This window comes from Mustelus asterias, chromosome 28 (genome assembly GCF_964213995.1).
Source record: "Mustelus asterias chromosome 28, sMusAst1.hap1.1, whole genome shotgun sequence".
Lineage (NCBI taxonomy): Eukaryota > Metazoa > Chordata > Chondrichthyes > Carcharhiniformes > Triakidae > Mustelus > Mustelus asterias.
Genome location: NC_135828.1, coordinates 12,621,113 through 12,638,031, shown reverse-complemented (window position 1 = coordinate 12,638,031; position 16,919 = coordinate 12,621,113). Strand labels below are relative to the sequence as shown.

The window sequence follows — 16,919 nt, the reverse complement described above, 5'->3', positions numbered from 1 at the left end:
CTTGTGGGCCGAAGGGCCTGTTTGTGCTGTGGCTTTCTATGTTCTATGTTCTAAGACAACAACAAACCACTGCAATACTTTGCCAAGCACTATCATGGACCGGTCCATGGTCACTGACACCCTCTGAGGGCATGGTCCTTAGGGAGGAGAGGGAATGCTTGTCTTATGTTTGTGGTCCCTAATTCTGGTTTCCCCTGCAATTCAAAACATTCGCTTTTCACTTACCCAATCGCTGTGGTGCTGCATTGTTACTGACAGCTTCAGGTTGACTTGATATCTTTGGAGAATGAGCAATAATAACACACAGATTGGTCTTCATTTCCTCACTAGTGGATATCCCTTTGTGATGTCCCTCCACAGTGAGCCTCTTATATCCAGTTGCTTGCCAACCCCCAACAGTATACTTGAGCAAGCTCAGAAGCTAAGAGGGCCTGCTTTAAGGGTGCCTAATCCATTTGCCAACCATCTCACTCTTCAGTGAGGCCACAAAGGCCTTTTAACTTGCATTAATTCACTTGTGGTGCAAGCCCAAATGCTGGGAGAGTGTATTCAGGCTGTGCATTGAAGGTGGGACTCCTATAGCTTGAGACCCTAGTAAGATCTTCTATATTGATGAGACCTTGGTAAGATCTCCTCCAGGGCCAAGTCACATTGCTGCAAAGTTACGTTGCTTCATTACATTTTCAAGGGAGGATATTTTCACAATGCGCCAAGTATCATGTGATCAAGGATTTCCTCCCACAGTCCAAAGATGTGCGGGTTAGGTTGATTGGCTATGTTAAATTGCCCCTTAGTGTCAGGGGGATTAGCAGGGTAACTATGGAGAAAGGGCCCAAGGTGGGATTGTTGTCGGTACAAGCTAAATGGGACGATTGGCCTCTTTTTACAGTGTAGGGATTCTATCACAATTCCTGCTTCAATTTCTATTTAAATGTACATTAAATGCTTTCTGCTATTCCTAACCTCATGCACTCAATTGATCCTAATAGAACAAAGAACAAAGAACAGTACAGCACAGGAAACAGGCCCTTCGGCCCTCCAAGCCTGTGCCGCTCCTTGGTCCAACTAGACCAATCGTTTGTATCCCTCCATTCCCAGGCTGCTCATGTGACTATCCAGGTAAGTCTTAAACGATGTCAGCGTGCCTGCCTCCACCACCCTACTTGGCAGCGCATTCCAGGCCCCCACCACCCTCTGTGTAAAAAACGTCCCTCTGATGTCTGAGTTATACTTCGCCCCTCTCAGCTTGAGCCCGTGACCCCTCGTGATCGTCACCTCCGACCTGGGAAAAAGCTTCCCACTGTTCACCCTATCTATACCCTTCATAATCTTGTATACCTCTATTAGATCTCCCCTCATTCTCCGTCTTTCCAAGGAGAACAACCCCAGTCTACCCAATCTCTCCTCATAGCTAAGACCCTCCATACCAGGCAACATCCTGGTAAACCTTCTCTGCACTCTCTCCAATGCCTCCACGTCCTTCTGGTAGTGCGGCGACCAGAACTGGACGCAGTACTCCAAATGCGGCCTAACCAGCGTTCTATACAGCTGCATCATCAGACTCCAGCTTTTATACTCTATACCCCGTCCTATAAAGGCAAGCATACCATATGCCTTCTTCACCACCTTCTCCACCTGTGTTGCCACCTTCAAGGATTTGTGGACTTGCACACCTAGGTCCCTCTGTGTTTCTATACTCCTGATGACTCTGCCATTTATTGCATAACTCCTCCCTACATTATTTCTTCCAAAATGCATCACTTCGCATTTATCCGGATTAAATTCCATCTGCCACCTCTCCGCCCAATTTTCCAGCCTATCTATATCCTGCTGTATTGCCCGACAATGCTCTTCGCTATCCGCAATTCCAGCCATCTTTGTGTCATCCGCAAACTTGCTGATTACACCAGTTACACCTTCTTCCAAATCATTTATATATATCACAAATAGCAGAGGTCCCAGTACAGAGCCCTGCGGAACACCACTGGTCACAGACCTCCAGCCAGAAAAAGACCCTTCGACCACTACCCTCTGTCTCCTATGGCCAAGCCAGTTCTCCACCCATCGAGCCACTTCTCCTTGTATCCCATGAGCCTTAACCTTCTTAACCAACCTGCCATGTGGGACTTTGTCAAATGCCTTACTGAAATCCATATAGACGACATCCATGGCCCTTCCTTCATCAACCGTTTTTGTCACTTCCTCAAAAAACTCCACCAAATTTGTAAGGCACGACCTCCCTCTTACAAAACCATGCTGTCTGTCACTAATGAGATTGTTCCGTTCTAAATGCACATACATCCTGTCTCTAAGAATCCTCTCCAACAACTTCCCTACCACGGACGTCAAGCTCACCGGCCTATAATTTCCTGGGTTATCCCTGCTACCCTTCTTAAACAACGGGACCACATTCGCTATCCTCCAATCCTCAGGGACCTCACCCGTGTCCAAAGAAGCGACAAAGATTTCCGTCAGAGGCCCAGCAATTTCCTCTCTCGTCTCCCTGAGCAGTCGAGGATAGATGCCATCAGGCCCTGGGGCTTTGTCAGTTTTAATGTTCCCTAAAAAACCTAACACTTCCTCTCTTGTAATGGAGATTTTCTCTAACGGGTCAACGCCTCCCTCCGAGACACTCCCGGTTAACACGCCCCTCTCCTTCGTGAATACCGATGCAAAGTATTCATTTAGGATCTCCCCTATTCCCTTGGGTTCTAAGCATAATTCCCCTCCTTTGTCCCTGAGAGGTCCGATTTTCTCCCTGACAACTCTTTTGTTCCTAACGTATGAATAGAATGCCTTAGGATTCTCCTTAATCCTGCCTGCCAAGAACATCTCGTGCCCTCTTTTTGCCCTTCTAACTCCCCGTTTGAGATCTTTCCTACTCTCTCTGTATTCCTCCAGAGCTCCATCTGTTTTCAGTTGCCTGGACTTAACGTATGCCTCCCTTTTCATTTTAATCAGATCCTCAATTTCCCTGGTTATCCACGGCTCTCGAATCCTACCTTTCCTATCTTTCCTTTTTACAGGCACATGCCTATCCTGCAGCCTTATCAATAGTTCCTTAAAAGACTCCCACATGCCAGACGCGGACTTACCCTCGAACATCCTCTCCCAATCAACATCCACCAATTCCTGCCTAATCCGGCTATAGTCAGCCTTCCCCCAATTTAGCACCCTGCCCGTAGGACAGCACTCATCCTTGTCCATTACTATCCTAAAGTTAACAGAGTTGTGGTCACTATTTGCCACATGTTCCCCTACCGAAACTTTGACGACCTGACCGGGCTCATTTCCCAGAACTAGGTCCAGTATAGCCCCCTCTCTAGTCGGGCTATCTACATACTGTTCCAAAGAACCTTCCAGTACGCATTTTACAAATTCCTCCCCGTCCGGTCCCCCAGCTCTAAGCACTTTCCAGTCTGTGCCAGGGAAATTAAAGTCCCCCACTACAACAACCCTATTTTTTCTGCACCTATCCAGAATCTCCTGACATATCCTTTCCTCCACTTCCCGTGGGCTGTTGGGTGGTCTGTAGTACACCCCCAGCATAGTGACTGCACCCTTCCTGTTTCTGAGTTCCACCCACAGCGACTCAGTACATGACCCCTCTAAGTTGTCTACCCTCTGCACCGCGGTAATATGCTCCTTAACTAATATCGCTACTCCCCCACCTTTTTTAGCCCCTCCTCTGTCTCGCCTAAAACACTGATATCCCGGAATATTCAGCTGCCAGTCCTGTCCTTCTTTTAACCAAGTTTCCGTCACCGCAACCACATCCAAATTCCGCACAAGCATTAAGGCCCTAAGTTCGTCTGTTTTACCCGTTACACTCCTCGCATTGAAGCAGATGCACTCCAGACCTCCAGGCCCAGTCAGGTCCTCCTCCTCCAGAGTGCTCCTCTTCTTAGCTAGCCTTGCCCTGGCCCCCAGCTCGACCCCAGCCTCAGTATTTACTGACCTCCTGTTTTGTTCCCCACCCCCCTGCCACACTAGTTTAAATCCTGCTGAAACACTCGAGCAAAACTCCCAGCCAGGATATTTGCTCCCTTCCAGTTAAGGTGTAACCCATCCTTTCTGTACAGTTGCCATCCTGACTTGAAGATTTCCCAGTTATCTATGAATTTAAAACCCTCCCTCTTGCACCACTCCTTTAGCCACGCGTTCAACTGTAGAATCTCCCTGTTCCGAGCCTCACTTGCACTAGGCACCGGGAGCAGTCCAGAGATTGCTACACTGGAGGTCTTACTTTTTAGCCTAGCACCCAACTCCCTGAATTTCTCTCGTATGACCCCCCTGCTCTTCCTACCTACATCATTTCCCCCAATGTGTACAATCACATCCGTTTGACTACCTTCCTTTTTAAATATGCTTCCTACCCTCTCGGAGACATCCAGTACCCCGGCACCAGGGAGGCAGACTACCATCCTGGATTCTCGTTCAGTCCCACAGAAGCGCCTGTCCGTGCCTCTAACTATTGCGTCCCCCACAACTATCGCTCTCCTAAACCCCTTCTTTCCCTTCCGGACCCCTGAGCCTGTCTCCGTGGAGGCGATCTGGTCCTCGTGGCTTACCCCTGGAGGGTCATCCCCCTCCACAGAATCCAAAACAATATACCTATTGTGGAGGGGGACAACCACAGGGGATCCCTCCACAGACTGCTCACTCCCTTCCCTTCTCCCATCTGTTGCCCATCCCTTTCTCTTATGGGAGACTGCCACTGGGGTGCTTTCTGGCACATCACCCTTCTGACTATTACCCCTCCTAACCGTGACCCACGTGTCTTCCTTCCGAGACCCTGGTGTCACTACCTGACTATAACTTTTATCTATGACTCTCTCATTTTCCCTAACTAAACTGAGTTCATCGAGCCTCAGCTCCAGCTCCCTTACACGATCCTTCAGGAGATGCAGTTCCACACATCTGGCACAGATATGGACTTCCGGGAGGCAAGTTGTCTCCAGGAACTCCCACATCCCACACCGAATGCAGTATACTGGCCTCCCACTCATACCAGCCATGTCCTTTTTAGTTTTGGGGATAAAACAAAAAGGGGGTGTAACCAAAGAAAAACAAACAAACAACCTTCCTCGCCAAAGCCCTGTGAGCCAAAGCCCTTTTAGCTCTCACTCTGTCCCCTGCTCACTCTGCTGCCCGCTAACGACGCTGCCCGCTCAAAGGTGCGGCCTACTTTTAAACCCTCCAAAATCTTCCCAGGCTGCTGCTGGGCCTATTTCCTGTTTAGAAAAAAAACCTCCGTTTTTTTTCACTAATTTAACTGAAAAATAATTAAATAAATTAGTGCACAAACAAGCTCCCTTACCCTCAGCCTGCTCCTGTGGAACAATGAATTAATCTTTCATAATGTTATCAATCTCTCATGCTAGCTGGGCGGCACAGTGGTTAGCACTGCTGCCTCACAGCGCCAGGAACCCAGTTTAATTCCAGCCTTGGGTCACTGTCAGTGTGGAGTGTGCATGTTCTCCCCGTGTCTGCGTGGGTTTCCTCCGGGTGCTCCGGTTTTCTCCCACAGTCTGAAAGACGTGCTGGGTAGGGTGCATTGGCCAAGTTCTCCCTCAGTGTACCCGAACAGGTACCGGAGTGTGGCAACTAGGGGATTTTCACAGTAACTTCATTGCACTGTTAATGTAAGCATACTTCTGACACTAATAAATAAAAACAAAAACAATTGTCTGATACTGGGGTATTCTCTTCAGTATCATTTCTGGTTAGTGTGAAAAGCAGGGGTCTAGCAACAGAATTTAATCAGTTATTGCCAAAAGCGAAAACGCTGGAAAATCTCAGCAGGTCTGGCAGCATCTGTAAGGAGAGGAAAGAGCTGACGTTTCGAGTCCAGGTGACCCTTTGTCAAAGCTAAAAAGCATAGAAAGTGGGAGATATTTATACTGCAGGGGGAGGGAATGAAAGATGAGTCATAGCCACAGAAACCAGGGGAAAGGCTGTTAATGGCAGCCCATAGAGAGAATAGAAGGTGTGAATGACCAAACGGCAGAGAAGCTGAAATCAGAGGGTAAACTGTGACAGATGAAGGTGTGGGGAGAGGGGGGATGGAATGGGTAGGAGAGAGGGTAAAATTTAGAAAAAGGGGGAAGCAGGAAGCAAAGGTGGAGAAAAGGTAAGGAAAGGGGGGATAAAGTAGGGGGAAAGAATGGGGGGGAAGGAAAATGAAGAAAGACAATAAAGAAATAAAAGGTCGAGAATATTAAAAAATGAAATGAAATGAAAACAAAGGGGTTGAGGTGGGGTAGAGCTAATCATCTGAAGTTGTTTAATTTGATGTTGAGACCAGAAGGCTTAATGTGCCTAGCTGGAAGATGAGATGCAGTTCCTCCAGTTTGCGTTGAGCTTCACTGGAACATTGCAGCAGGCCAAGGACAGACATGTGGGCATGGGAGCAGGATCGTGTGTTAAAATGGCAGCAACTGGATATAAGAGGCTCAGTATAATTGGGGATATAACCAATTGACCATTCACACCATTTATTCTCTCTGTGGACTGCTATTAACAGCCTTTTCCCCTGGTTTCTGTGGCTATGACTCATCTTGCATTCTCTCACCCTGCAGTATAAATATCTCCCACTTTCTCTGCCTTTTAGCTTTGACAAAGAGTTGTCTGAACTCAAAACATCAGCTCTTTTCTTTCCTTACAGATGCTGCCAGACCTGCTGAGATTTTCCAGCATTTTCTCTTTTGGTTTCAGATTCCAGCATCCGCAGTAATTTGGTTTTAATCAGTTATTACTCTGTAGCCAGATATTTTTCCATTTATCATCCCTTGCTGTTTCTCAATGCCAAAGCAATTCATAATCTAATTAACTCATATTCCAGTAATAACATTTCGGGTGGGATTTTCCAGCCACGCTCGCCCCGAAACCAGAAAATCCTGCCCGAGATCAATGGACCTTTCCATGGTCTGCCCCTCGCCCGCTATGATTCCCATGGCGGCCGGAACGGGGAAATTGTTTCTAAATGAGATATAAGCTACATGTGGAACTTCATCCAATACTTTCTGAAAGTCTAACTAGATTATGGCCACTGGATTGCCCTTGCCAGTTCAATTTGGTTACCTCTTCAGTAGATTTGTGAGGCTTGACTGGTTAATTCGAAAGTAATGCTGACAATTTCTCAGTTAGAAATCTAACTCTTTGTATCTTAGCTCAAGGGAATTGTTCTGGTTCAGGTTAGAAAATCCAAAGTGTTTTATGAAGTCCGCCTGAATCATAAGTTTTGCATCTTGAATTTGGCTAGGATAAGCATGATAGGTTCTACTTCAGGTGTGATTCAAATGACCACTAGGGAGCTTTTATCAAACAAAGTTTATTTATGAATATAGTTAACATGTAGAGAAAGAAAATTAGCAAGAACTTTTATCAATTACAAACAAAAACAAAACAACCAAAATAATGTGTTCCAATCAAACAAAAACGCTTGCCATAGATAAAACCCTTTAAACAGGTTCAATACAGCACAGACTACTGCTCACGTGATAATGGAAATTGAGTCCTTTGGTTGAAGTCTGCATTTCTCTGAATTCACTCCGAACAGTTTGAAGACAAGACAGCGTCCCCAAAACACCAGAGAGACTCTGGTCCAGCTCCAACAACAACAGATTTTCACCCTTCAGGCAAACAACATCTTGTTCTCAGTTAACCAACAGAATTTTTAACAAACAGGGAGAGAGGGAAAACACTTCTTTTTAGCTTGCTGTCCCTTCTAAAACTAAAACTCAAACCTGCAGCTCCAAATTGAAATTGGAAAAAGCTGTCCAAAAAGATATGACTGTCCTAACAATGCAGGATCGTAAAACTAATCGCAGAGTAAACACAAACAACCACATTTAAGCCACTTAAGTAGCAATAAAAGGACTCATCTCAGTCAGCCCGGTAACATAATGACATCAGCTAAAGCTGTGAGCTGAGAAACACTGACTGTGAGAGCTGCAGAGATCATGATTTAAAAAATAACATCTCTTAAAGATACACTAACGTCACAGAATCCATAGGATTGGCATACATTCTAGCCAGCAGTCCACCTCGGTGCAACATATAACCTCATTAGCGTCAGTGCAGTGGCCCAGGTTTAAGATCCTGTTCTAAAATTGAGCTGGTTATTTTGGATGTGTATTGAAGGCACTATCCAAATTCACTTGATTGGGGCGGCACGGTAGCACAGTGGTTAGCACTGCTGCTTCACAGCTCCAGGGTCCCGGGTTCGAATCCCGGCTCGGGTCACTGTCTGTGTGGAGTTTGCACGTTCTCCCTGTGTCTGCGTGGGTTTCCTCCGGGTGCTCCGGTTTCCTCCCACAGTCCAAAGATGTGCGGGTTAGGTTGATTGGCCAGGTTTAAAAATTGCCCCTTAGAGTCCTGAGATGCATAGGTTAGTGGGATTAGCGGGTAAATATGTGGGGGTAGGGCCTGGTTGGGATTGTGGTCGGTGCAGACTCGATGGGCCAAATGGCCTCCTTCTGCACTGTAGGGTTTCTATGATTTCTATGATTTGCTCCAGGCTGAAGTGTGCCATTCCCCCACTCAGTGCCAGTGTAGGCAGGCCACATGGGAGGCACAAGGCCATCATGTGTACCATTATATGGCTGTCAGTATTGAATGGTGCATTAAATGGTGGAGCTTAATGGTGTATATGGTCTGCATCTGCTCCTATTTCCTATATCCTTCTACCTGGAGTCTGAGACCAGTTGTGCATGTTTACATGAAGAACCGGGAGGACAGTTCCTGCAGCATAACTTATTGCACTCAACAATATCCTTCATTGGAAAATCTGAGCAAGAACTTGAGGTTTGTGACACTGGACAGGATAGCAATGTTTCAAACCACAAAGGCAGCAACTCCCGAGGGAGCAGGAGAGTCACTTAACCAAGATTAAACCCAACCTCATTGAAGACTATAAGCTGAAATGATTATAATGGGTTAATGTACACAATTCAAGTCAATGCATGCACCAGAGACGCTATTACAGCTACCCCAATATGGAACACAAGTCATTGCATCCCTCACTCAAATCCTCTCTCATTCCCTTGAAGATTCTTGAATGAAAGCTATCTCATGCCGTGGGTACATTGAATTCCTTAAGGTTCTTCATAATGCATGCATTGGTAGCATCCAAAAAGCTTGTACATGCCAAATTAAAATAACTGCACCTAGAACTTCATCTTCATGTAATTCATGAATTCTGCTATGGAAAATCATTGTTGTACATTTTCTGACGCTCCGTGATATTTATCATATTTAATCCTGAATTGATTTATCTGTTTTATTGTCTCCCTTATACAAAATAAGTGTCTTATGATCCTTTTCTGTTGACTAAAGTCTAACTTTCTATTATCCCCTTTCTTTTTTGCTTTCTATTTATCCTTGGCTGAGTCTTTCACATTTCTGAGGAGTGTTTGTTTCTTTACATTAACAATAATTCAGCTCTTCCCAAATTTCTCTTCCCCTTGGGGACTTGTCCCGTTGCTAAAAATTGCTGTTGCTGTTTCTAATCCAGATGCCACGGGAGACTTGTCCCCACTTATGAAAGTGCTTCAACGCGTCGCTTCCATGAAGGAAGAGTTGATAACATCCGATCAGCAACTAAAGAGGCACTCGATTTTGTAAAAGCGATGATAGATGGGGGAGTGTCTGTCTCGGTGCGTCTTAGTCTTAGGTGTCTCTCTCTCTCTCTCTCTCTCTCTCTGTCCCTTCCTCTCCTCACTTTCCTCTACTTTTACTTTTTTACTTGAGAATTGCTCAAAAAAGACACGTTGTCAAAATCTTTCATCTGGCACTTATCAGGTCAATTCACAAGAGTACCAAATATAAAGGGAACAATAATGTACACTGCAAGAGAGGAGTGTCCCGATTGGCAGGTGTTCTCTGAATGGTAGAGGTATTGCCATGGAGATTTGTTTCTTTTATGGCCTGTCTTGACTTCTGTCTTTATTCCCATTCCCCACCACTCTGCTATGATATCACATGATACAAGTGCAGTAAATTTCAAACCAGAATTGAAAAGAATAATAGACACAATGTCAATTTTCAGTACTACAGGGAAGAGGCAGAGAAATTGGATTAAGTGGAGAGCTTTTGCAAATAGATTCCCTCTGTATTATATGATTCTACCTGAAGACTTAACAAATTTGCCTGATGTTTTGCCAAGTTCAAAAGGTAAGCGAGCATGACTATGTCAAGCTGGTGTTTGACGCCGCTCCCAATTCTGGCACTAGATGTTAGTAAGGAGGACTTTGCAAGGTCAACAGAGCTGGATTTCCCATTGATGTTACCAATGCCAAGGTTGATTCCAAGTGATCCATTCAGTTCATTCATTCTTGTAAACTTTGGAGTAGTTTTGATACAACTGAGTGGCTAGTTAGGCTGTTACGGAGTCAATTGCTGTGGGTCTGGAGCCACATGCCAGCCAGGCCAGATGAAGATGACGGATTTCCTTCCCTAAAGGACATCATTGAACTCGATAGGTTTTCACAACAATCAATGATAACTTCAAGGAATTATGAATTGAACCCATGTCCCCAGTGCATTAGCCTGTGTCTCTGGATTACCAATAGGCTAACGTCTCCCCTTAATATTGCCAACAATTTTGGAGATATTATGAATAATGCCCAAACATATCACTTTGGGACAAGAGAGATTGGATAGGCTTGGGTTGTTTTCTCTGGAGCAGAGAAGACTGAGGGGCGACCTGATTGAGGTGTTCAAGATTATGAGGGGCACGGACAGGGTGGACAGGGAGCAGCTGTTCCCCTTAGATGAAGGGTCAGTTATAAGGGGAGAGGTGGGAGCTTTAGGGGGATTTGAGGAAAAGGGTGGTGACAGTCTGGAATGCACTGTCCGGGAGGGTGGTGAAGGCGGGATGCCTCACATCCCTTAAAAAGTACCTGGATGAGTACTTGGCACGCCATAACATTCAAGGCTATGGGCCAAGCGCTGGCAAGTGGGATTAGGTGGGCAGGTCAGGGCCTTTCATGTGTCGGTGCAGACTCGATGGGCTGAAGGGCCTCTTCTGCACTGTCGAATTCTGTGATTCTGTGACCAGTTCCTGATGAAGTTTTCACCAGGAAACTATTCAGCAAGAATTCATTGCTGATGTTAGTTCCAGAGTCAACCATGTGAGTCCGGAGTCACATGTAGGCCAGACCGGGTAAGAACAGCAGATTTCCTTCCCTAAAGGACATTAGTGAACCAGATGGGTTTGTCCGACAATCGGCAATGGTTTTATGGTCACTCTTATCAAAACTAGCTCTTTAATTCCAGATTTATGAACTGAATTTAAATTCCACCAAGTAACATGGTGGGATTTGAGGCCATGCCCAGGGCATTAGTTTGGGCCTCCGGATTACTGCCCAGGCAACATCAGCACTTCCCCCTTTCATTGAGACATATACTAGCTGTAATTTTATCCTCTTAAATCATCTTGTTCTTTGTATTTTTAATGCATTGATTTATTGTTCTTTCTACTTCTGCTATTGTGAGTGAGTAACCATGTGTTGGAGAGTGTGAACCAGTGTGTACACGTCACACACATCTCTGCAGCACAAGTGAGTATGTGGACATGTCTGAATGTATATGAGAGGTACACCAAATATGTGTGCAATTATAAAGCTGAAAGATGAGTGGAATGCATCCATGTATATACATTGAAGAATGAATGTGTGTACCAGCAAACACTTGCATTTGTATAGTGCCTTTAACAATGATAAAATATCCTAAAGTGCTTCATAGGAGCATTATAATGTAAAATTGACATTGGGCCACGGAAGGATAAATGAGAGTAGATTCCCAACATTTGCTCAAAGGAAGTAGATTTTAAGGAATATCTTAAAGGTGGAGAGGTTTATGAAGATTATCTAGAACTTAGGTTCTTGGGAACTAAAGATATGGTCATCAATGATGGAATGATTAAAGTTGGAAATGCTGAAGTATCCAGAGTTAGAGGAGCACAGATATCTGGGATTGTCGTGAGGTTGGAGGAGATTACAGAGTTGCGGAGGGGTGAAGTCAGTGGAGGGGTTTAAAAACAAGGACGAGAATGCAAGGGAAGGTGGCGCAGTGGTGTAGTCATTGACCTAACAATCCAAAGAACCAGGGTAATGCTCTGGGGAACCAGGTTCAAATCCCACCATGTGAAATCTTAATTCAATAAAAATCAGGAATTGAAAGTCCAATGATGACCGTGAACCCATTGTCAATTGTCATAAAAAACCCATCTGGTTCACTAATGTCCTTTAGGGAAGGAAATCTAGTCTGGCCTGTATGTGACTCCAGACCCAAAGAGATGTGGTTGACTTTTAAATACCCTCTGAAATGTCCATTTCAGAGCAAGGATAATTAGGGAAGGGCAACAAATGGTGGCCCAACCAGTGACACCCACATCCAATAAATAAATTGAACAGAAATTCATAAGGAGCCATTGCTTAACTGGAGCTGAAATAATTCCTCAGAGGCTGATGTCCCTTCACCAGATTCCCTGTATTTACAAACTCTATTCCACTTCTAGAGTGCTTCAGATACAAAGTCAGAATCCAGAGTGCCGGTGGACCTGACACTCCCATATTTATATACAGATGAGGCTTCCTGATTGGGCAGGCAATTGTGACCTCAATCAGGGAGCTCGTACTCAAAGAGCCCAACCTCATAGGTCTTGTTGAAGTCATTACTGGAGTCAAGATAGATCAGCACGCAGAAGAGTAGAGGGTGAAGGGCACTTGGTGCGAGAGTACACCCTGCCAAGGATGTGAATGAAGTGTATGAGAGCTTTTTTTGTGTATAAGTAACTAACACTTGCCACTACAGTGTGCACAACCTAATATGCAATGTTTGACTTTTGATGGCAGGACTCGAAGAAGATGGAGCTTCTGTGGGCAGCAATTGATGCACAGACCAATTACACTATCCTCGTAAGTGAAAATAATCTCAATTTCAAATGTTGCGTTGGCCAAGTAAAAGTTTTATTGATTAGAGGCTAATTAATGAATTACTTACATTAACAGTAGAGCCATAAGTTGTGCATTTAGTAACTGAATGTACGTCAACATTGAGTACTTTGAGTAGTTATTCAATAAATCTTTCAATATTTCATATCATTCTGTAACAGGAAAGTATAGACTGAGTTATTTATGATTGCAAGGCAAGAAAATAATCCATATTTTAAAATAACAAATTTGTGGCTCAGTATAAGGACACTGTGCAGTGAGGTTTCAATTTATTAAGGTTCGCCAGGACCACACTGTATGATGCAATCTATTATAAAGCAGAGTTAATTTGATTTCTTTTTATCAGCAATAATTTAAGTCTCTCTGACATTCACAGATATAATTTTTTACTGTATTACAGCACAACTGGGATGACTGGTTTTAATTTAATTATAAAATAGATGACTGGAAGTTTGGTAGAAATATATCAATTTGTTTTCCTTCCAACTGGTGGAAACTGAAGTGGAAATTTACAAGTTTTTAAGTTATTTATTAGTGTCACAAGTAGGCTTACTTTAACACTGCAATGAAGTTACTGTGAAAATCCCCTAGTTACCACACTCCGGCGCCTGTTGGGGTACACTGAGGGAGAATTTAGCATGGCCACTGCATCTAACCAGCACGTCTTTCAGACTGTGGGAGGAAACCAGAGCACCCGGAGGAAACCCACGCAGACACGGGGAGAACGTGCTGACTCCACACAGACAGTGACCCAAGCCAGGAATCGAACCCAGGTCCTTGGCACTGTGAGGCAGCAGTGCTAACCACTGTGCCACCGGGGCGTGTTCGCAAAGAACATTTGGCAAAACTCTTGTTTGCATACACTTGAAGCAATGGTACCACATAAGACCATAAGACATAGGAGCGGAAGTAAGGCCATTCGGCCCATCGAGTCCACTCCACCATTCAATCATGGTTGATTTCAACTCCATTTACCCGCTCTCTCCCCATAGCCCTTAATTCCTCGAGAAATCAAGAATTTATCAATTTCTGTCTTGAAGACGCTCAACGTCTCGGCCTCCACAGCCCTCTGTGGCAATGAATTCCACAGACCCACCACTCTCTGGCTGAAGAAATTTCTCCTCATCTCTGTTCTAAAGTGACTCCCTTTTATTCTAAGGCTGTGCCCCCGCGTCCTAGTCTCCCCTGTTAATGGAAACAACTTCCCTACGTCCATCCTATCTAAGCCGTTCATTATCTTGTAAGTTTCTATCAGATCTCCCCTCAACCTCCTAAACTCCAATGAATATAATCCCACGATCCTCAGACGTTCATCGTATGTCAGGCCTACCATTCCTGGGATCATCCGTGTGAATCTCCGCTGGACCCGCTCCAGTGCCAGTATGTCCTTCCTGAGGTGTGGGGCCCAAAATTGCTCACAGTACTCCAAATGGGGCCTAACCAGTGCTTTATAAAGCCTCAGAAGTACATCCCTGCTTTTGTATTCCAAGCCTCTTGAGATAAATGACAACATTACATTTGCTTTCTTAATTACGGACTCAACCTGCAAGTTTACCTTTAGAGAATCCTGGACTAGGACTCCCAAGTCCCTTTGCACTTTAGCATTATGAATTTTGTCACCGTTTAGAAAATAGTCCATGCCTCTATTCTTTTTTCCAAAGTGTACGACCTCGCACTTGCCCACGTTGAATTTCATCAGCCACTTCTTGGACCACTCTCCTAAACTGTCTAAATCTTTCTGCAGCCTCCCCACCTCCTCAATACTACCTGCCCCTCCACCTATCTTTGTATCATCGGCAAACTTGGCCAGAATGCTCCCAGTCCCGTCATCTAGATCGTTAATATATAAAGAGAACAGCTGTGGCCCCAACACTGAACCCTGCGGGACACCACTTGTCACCGGTTGCCATTCTGAGAAAGAACCTTTTATCCCAACTCTCTGCCTTCTGTCTGACAGCCAATCGTCAATCCATGTTAGTACCTTGCCTCGAATACCATGGGCCCTTATTTTACTCAGCAGTCTCCTGTGAGGCACCTTGTCAAAGGCCTTTTGGAAGTCAAGATAGATAACATCCATTGGCTCTCCTTGGTCTAACCTATTTGTTATCTCTTCAAAGAACTCTAACAGGTTTGTCAGGCACGACCTCCCCTTACTAAATCCATGCTGACTTGTCTTAATCCGACCCTGCACTTCCAAGAATTTAGAAATCTCATCCTTAACGATGGATTCTAGAATTTTGCCAACAACTGAGGTTAGGCTAATTGGCCTATAATTTTCCATCTTTTTTCTTGTTCCCTTCTTGAACAGTGGGGTTACAACAGCGATTTTCCAATCCTCTGGGACTTTCCCTGACTCCAGTGACTTTTGAAAGATCATAACTAACGCCTCCACTATTTCTTCAGCTATCTCCTTTAGAACTCTAGGATGTAGCCCATCTGGGCCCGGAGATTTATCAATTTTCAGACCTTTTAGTTTCTCTAGCACTTTCTCCTTTGTGATGGCAACCATATTCAACTCTGCCCCCTGACTTTCCTGAATTGTTGGGATATTACATCATAGACAAATGGTGCCATCATGAAGGAAATCGCCCACAATGTCTTTCCCTCTGCAGACAATAAAAAGTATGAATGAATAACTCTTTAGCTGTCACAATAATCCTCAACACAGATAAGGGAGCTTAATGACAGCTATAAACTTTGACAAGCTCAAGTGGGGCTATTGACATCTGAAAAGATAAAGTGCGCGTTGGTTCAACCCAGTTTTGAGAACAGATCCCATCTCACATTGTTCTTCAGCTCTTTCCAATGTTGGCGGAACCTACTGTACACTTTCAGTGTTGCTTGGTCTTCATAGAACATAGAACATAGAACATTACAGCGCAGTAAAGGCCCTTCGGCCCTCGATGTTGCACCGACCTGTGAAACCAATCTAAAGCCCATCTAACCTGCACTATTCCAATATCATCCATATGTTTATCCAATGACCATTTAAATGCCCTTAATGTTGGCGAGTCCACTACTGCTGCAGGCAGGGTATTCCACATCCTTACTACTCACTGAGTGAAGAACCTACCTCTGACATCTGTCCTATATCTATCACCCCTCAATTCATGTCTGATTCTGAGAGTTTCATTCAACAAAGGTGACTCTGCAGTCTTTGAGTGGACGTGGGGAAGATGTTTCCATTAGTAGGAGTAACTAGGATCCAAGGGCACAGCCTCAGAGTAAAGGGACAACCCTTTGGAACTGAGATGAGGAGGAATTTCTTCAGCCAGAGGGTTTGGTGAATCTGTGGAATTCAGTATGTGGATGGCCCGACTAGAGAGGGGGCAAAACTTGACCTCCTCTTGGGAAACAAGGAAGGGCGGGTGACAGAAGTGTTAGTGAGGGATCACTTTGGGACCAATGACCATAATTCTATTAGTTTTAAGATAGCTATGGAGAATATTAGGTCTGGCCCAAAAGTTAAAATTCTAAATTGGGGCAAGGCTAATTTTGATGGTATCAGGCAGGAACTTTCAAAAGTTAATTGATGGAGTCTGTGGGAAGGCAAAGGGATGTCTGGTAAGTGGCAGGCTTTCAAAAGTGTGTTAACCAGGGTTCGGGGTAAATACATTCCTCTTAGAGTGAAGGGCAAGGCTGGCAGAAGTAGGGAACCCTGGATGACTCAGGATATTGAGGCCCTGGTCAAGAAGAAGAAAGAGGCACATGACATGCATAGGCAGCTGGGATATAGTAAATTCCTTGAAGAGTATAAGGGGTGTAGGAGTAAAGTTAAGAGAGTAATCAGGAGGGCAAAAAGGGGACACGAGATTGTTTTGGCAGATAAGGCAAAGGAGAATCCAAAGAGCTTTGACAAATACATAAAGGGCAAAAGAATAACAAGGGAGAGAGTAGGGCCTCTTAAGGATCAACAAGGTCATCTATGTGCAGATCCACAAGAGATGGGTGAGATCCTAA

General features: G+C 44.7%; 1 protein-coding gene across 1 annotated transcript in view; it reads left to right on the top strand.

The window, feature by feature from the left end:
* Window positions 1-16,919, top strand: part of chata (choline O-acetyltransferase a) — a 58,692-nt gene that overhangs the window by 31,710 nt on the left and 10,063 nt on the right. The window contains exons 11-12 of the mRNA XM_078199518.1: window positions 9,518-9,659; window positions 12,861-12,923. Of these exons, the coding sequence (XP_078055644.1) occupies window positions 9,518-9,659; window positions 12,861-12,923 (205 nt within the window). The remainder of the gene's footprint in view (window positions 1-9,517; window positions 9,660-12,860; window positions 12,924-16,919) is intronic.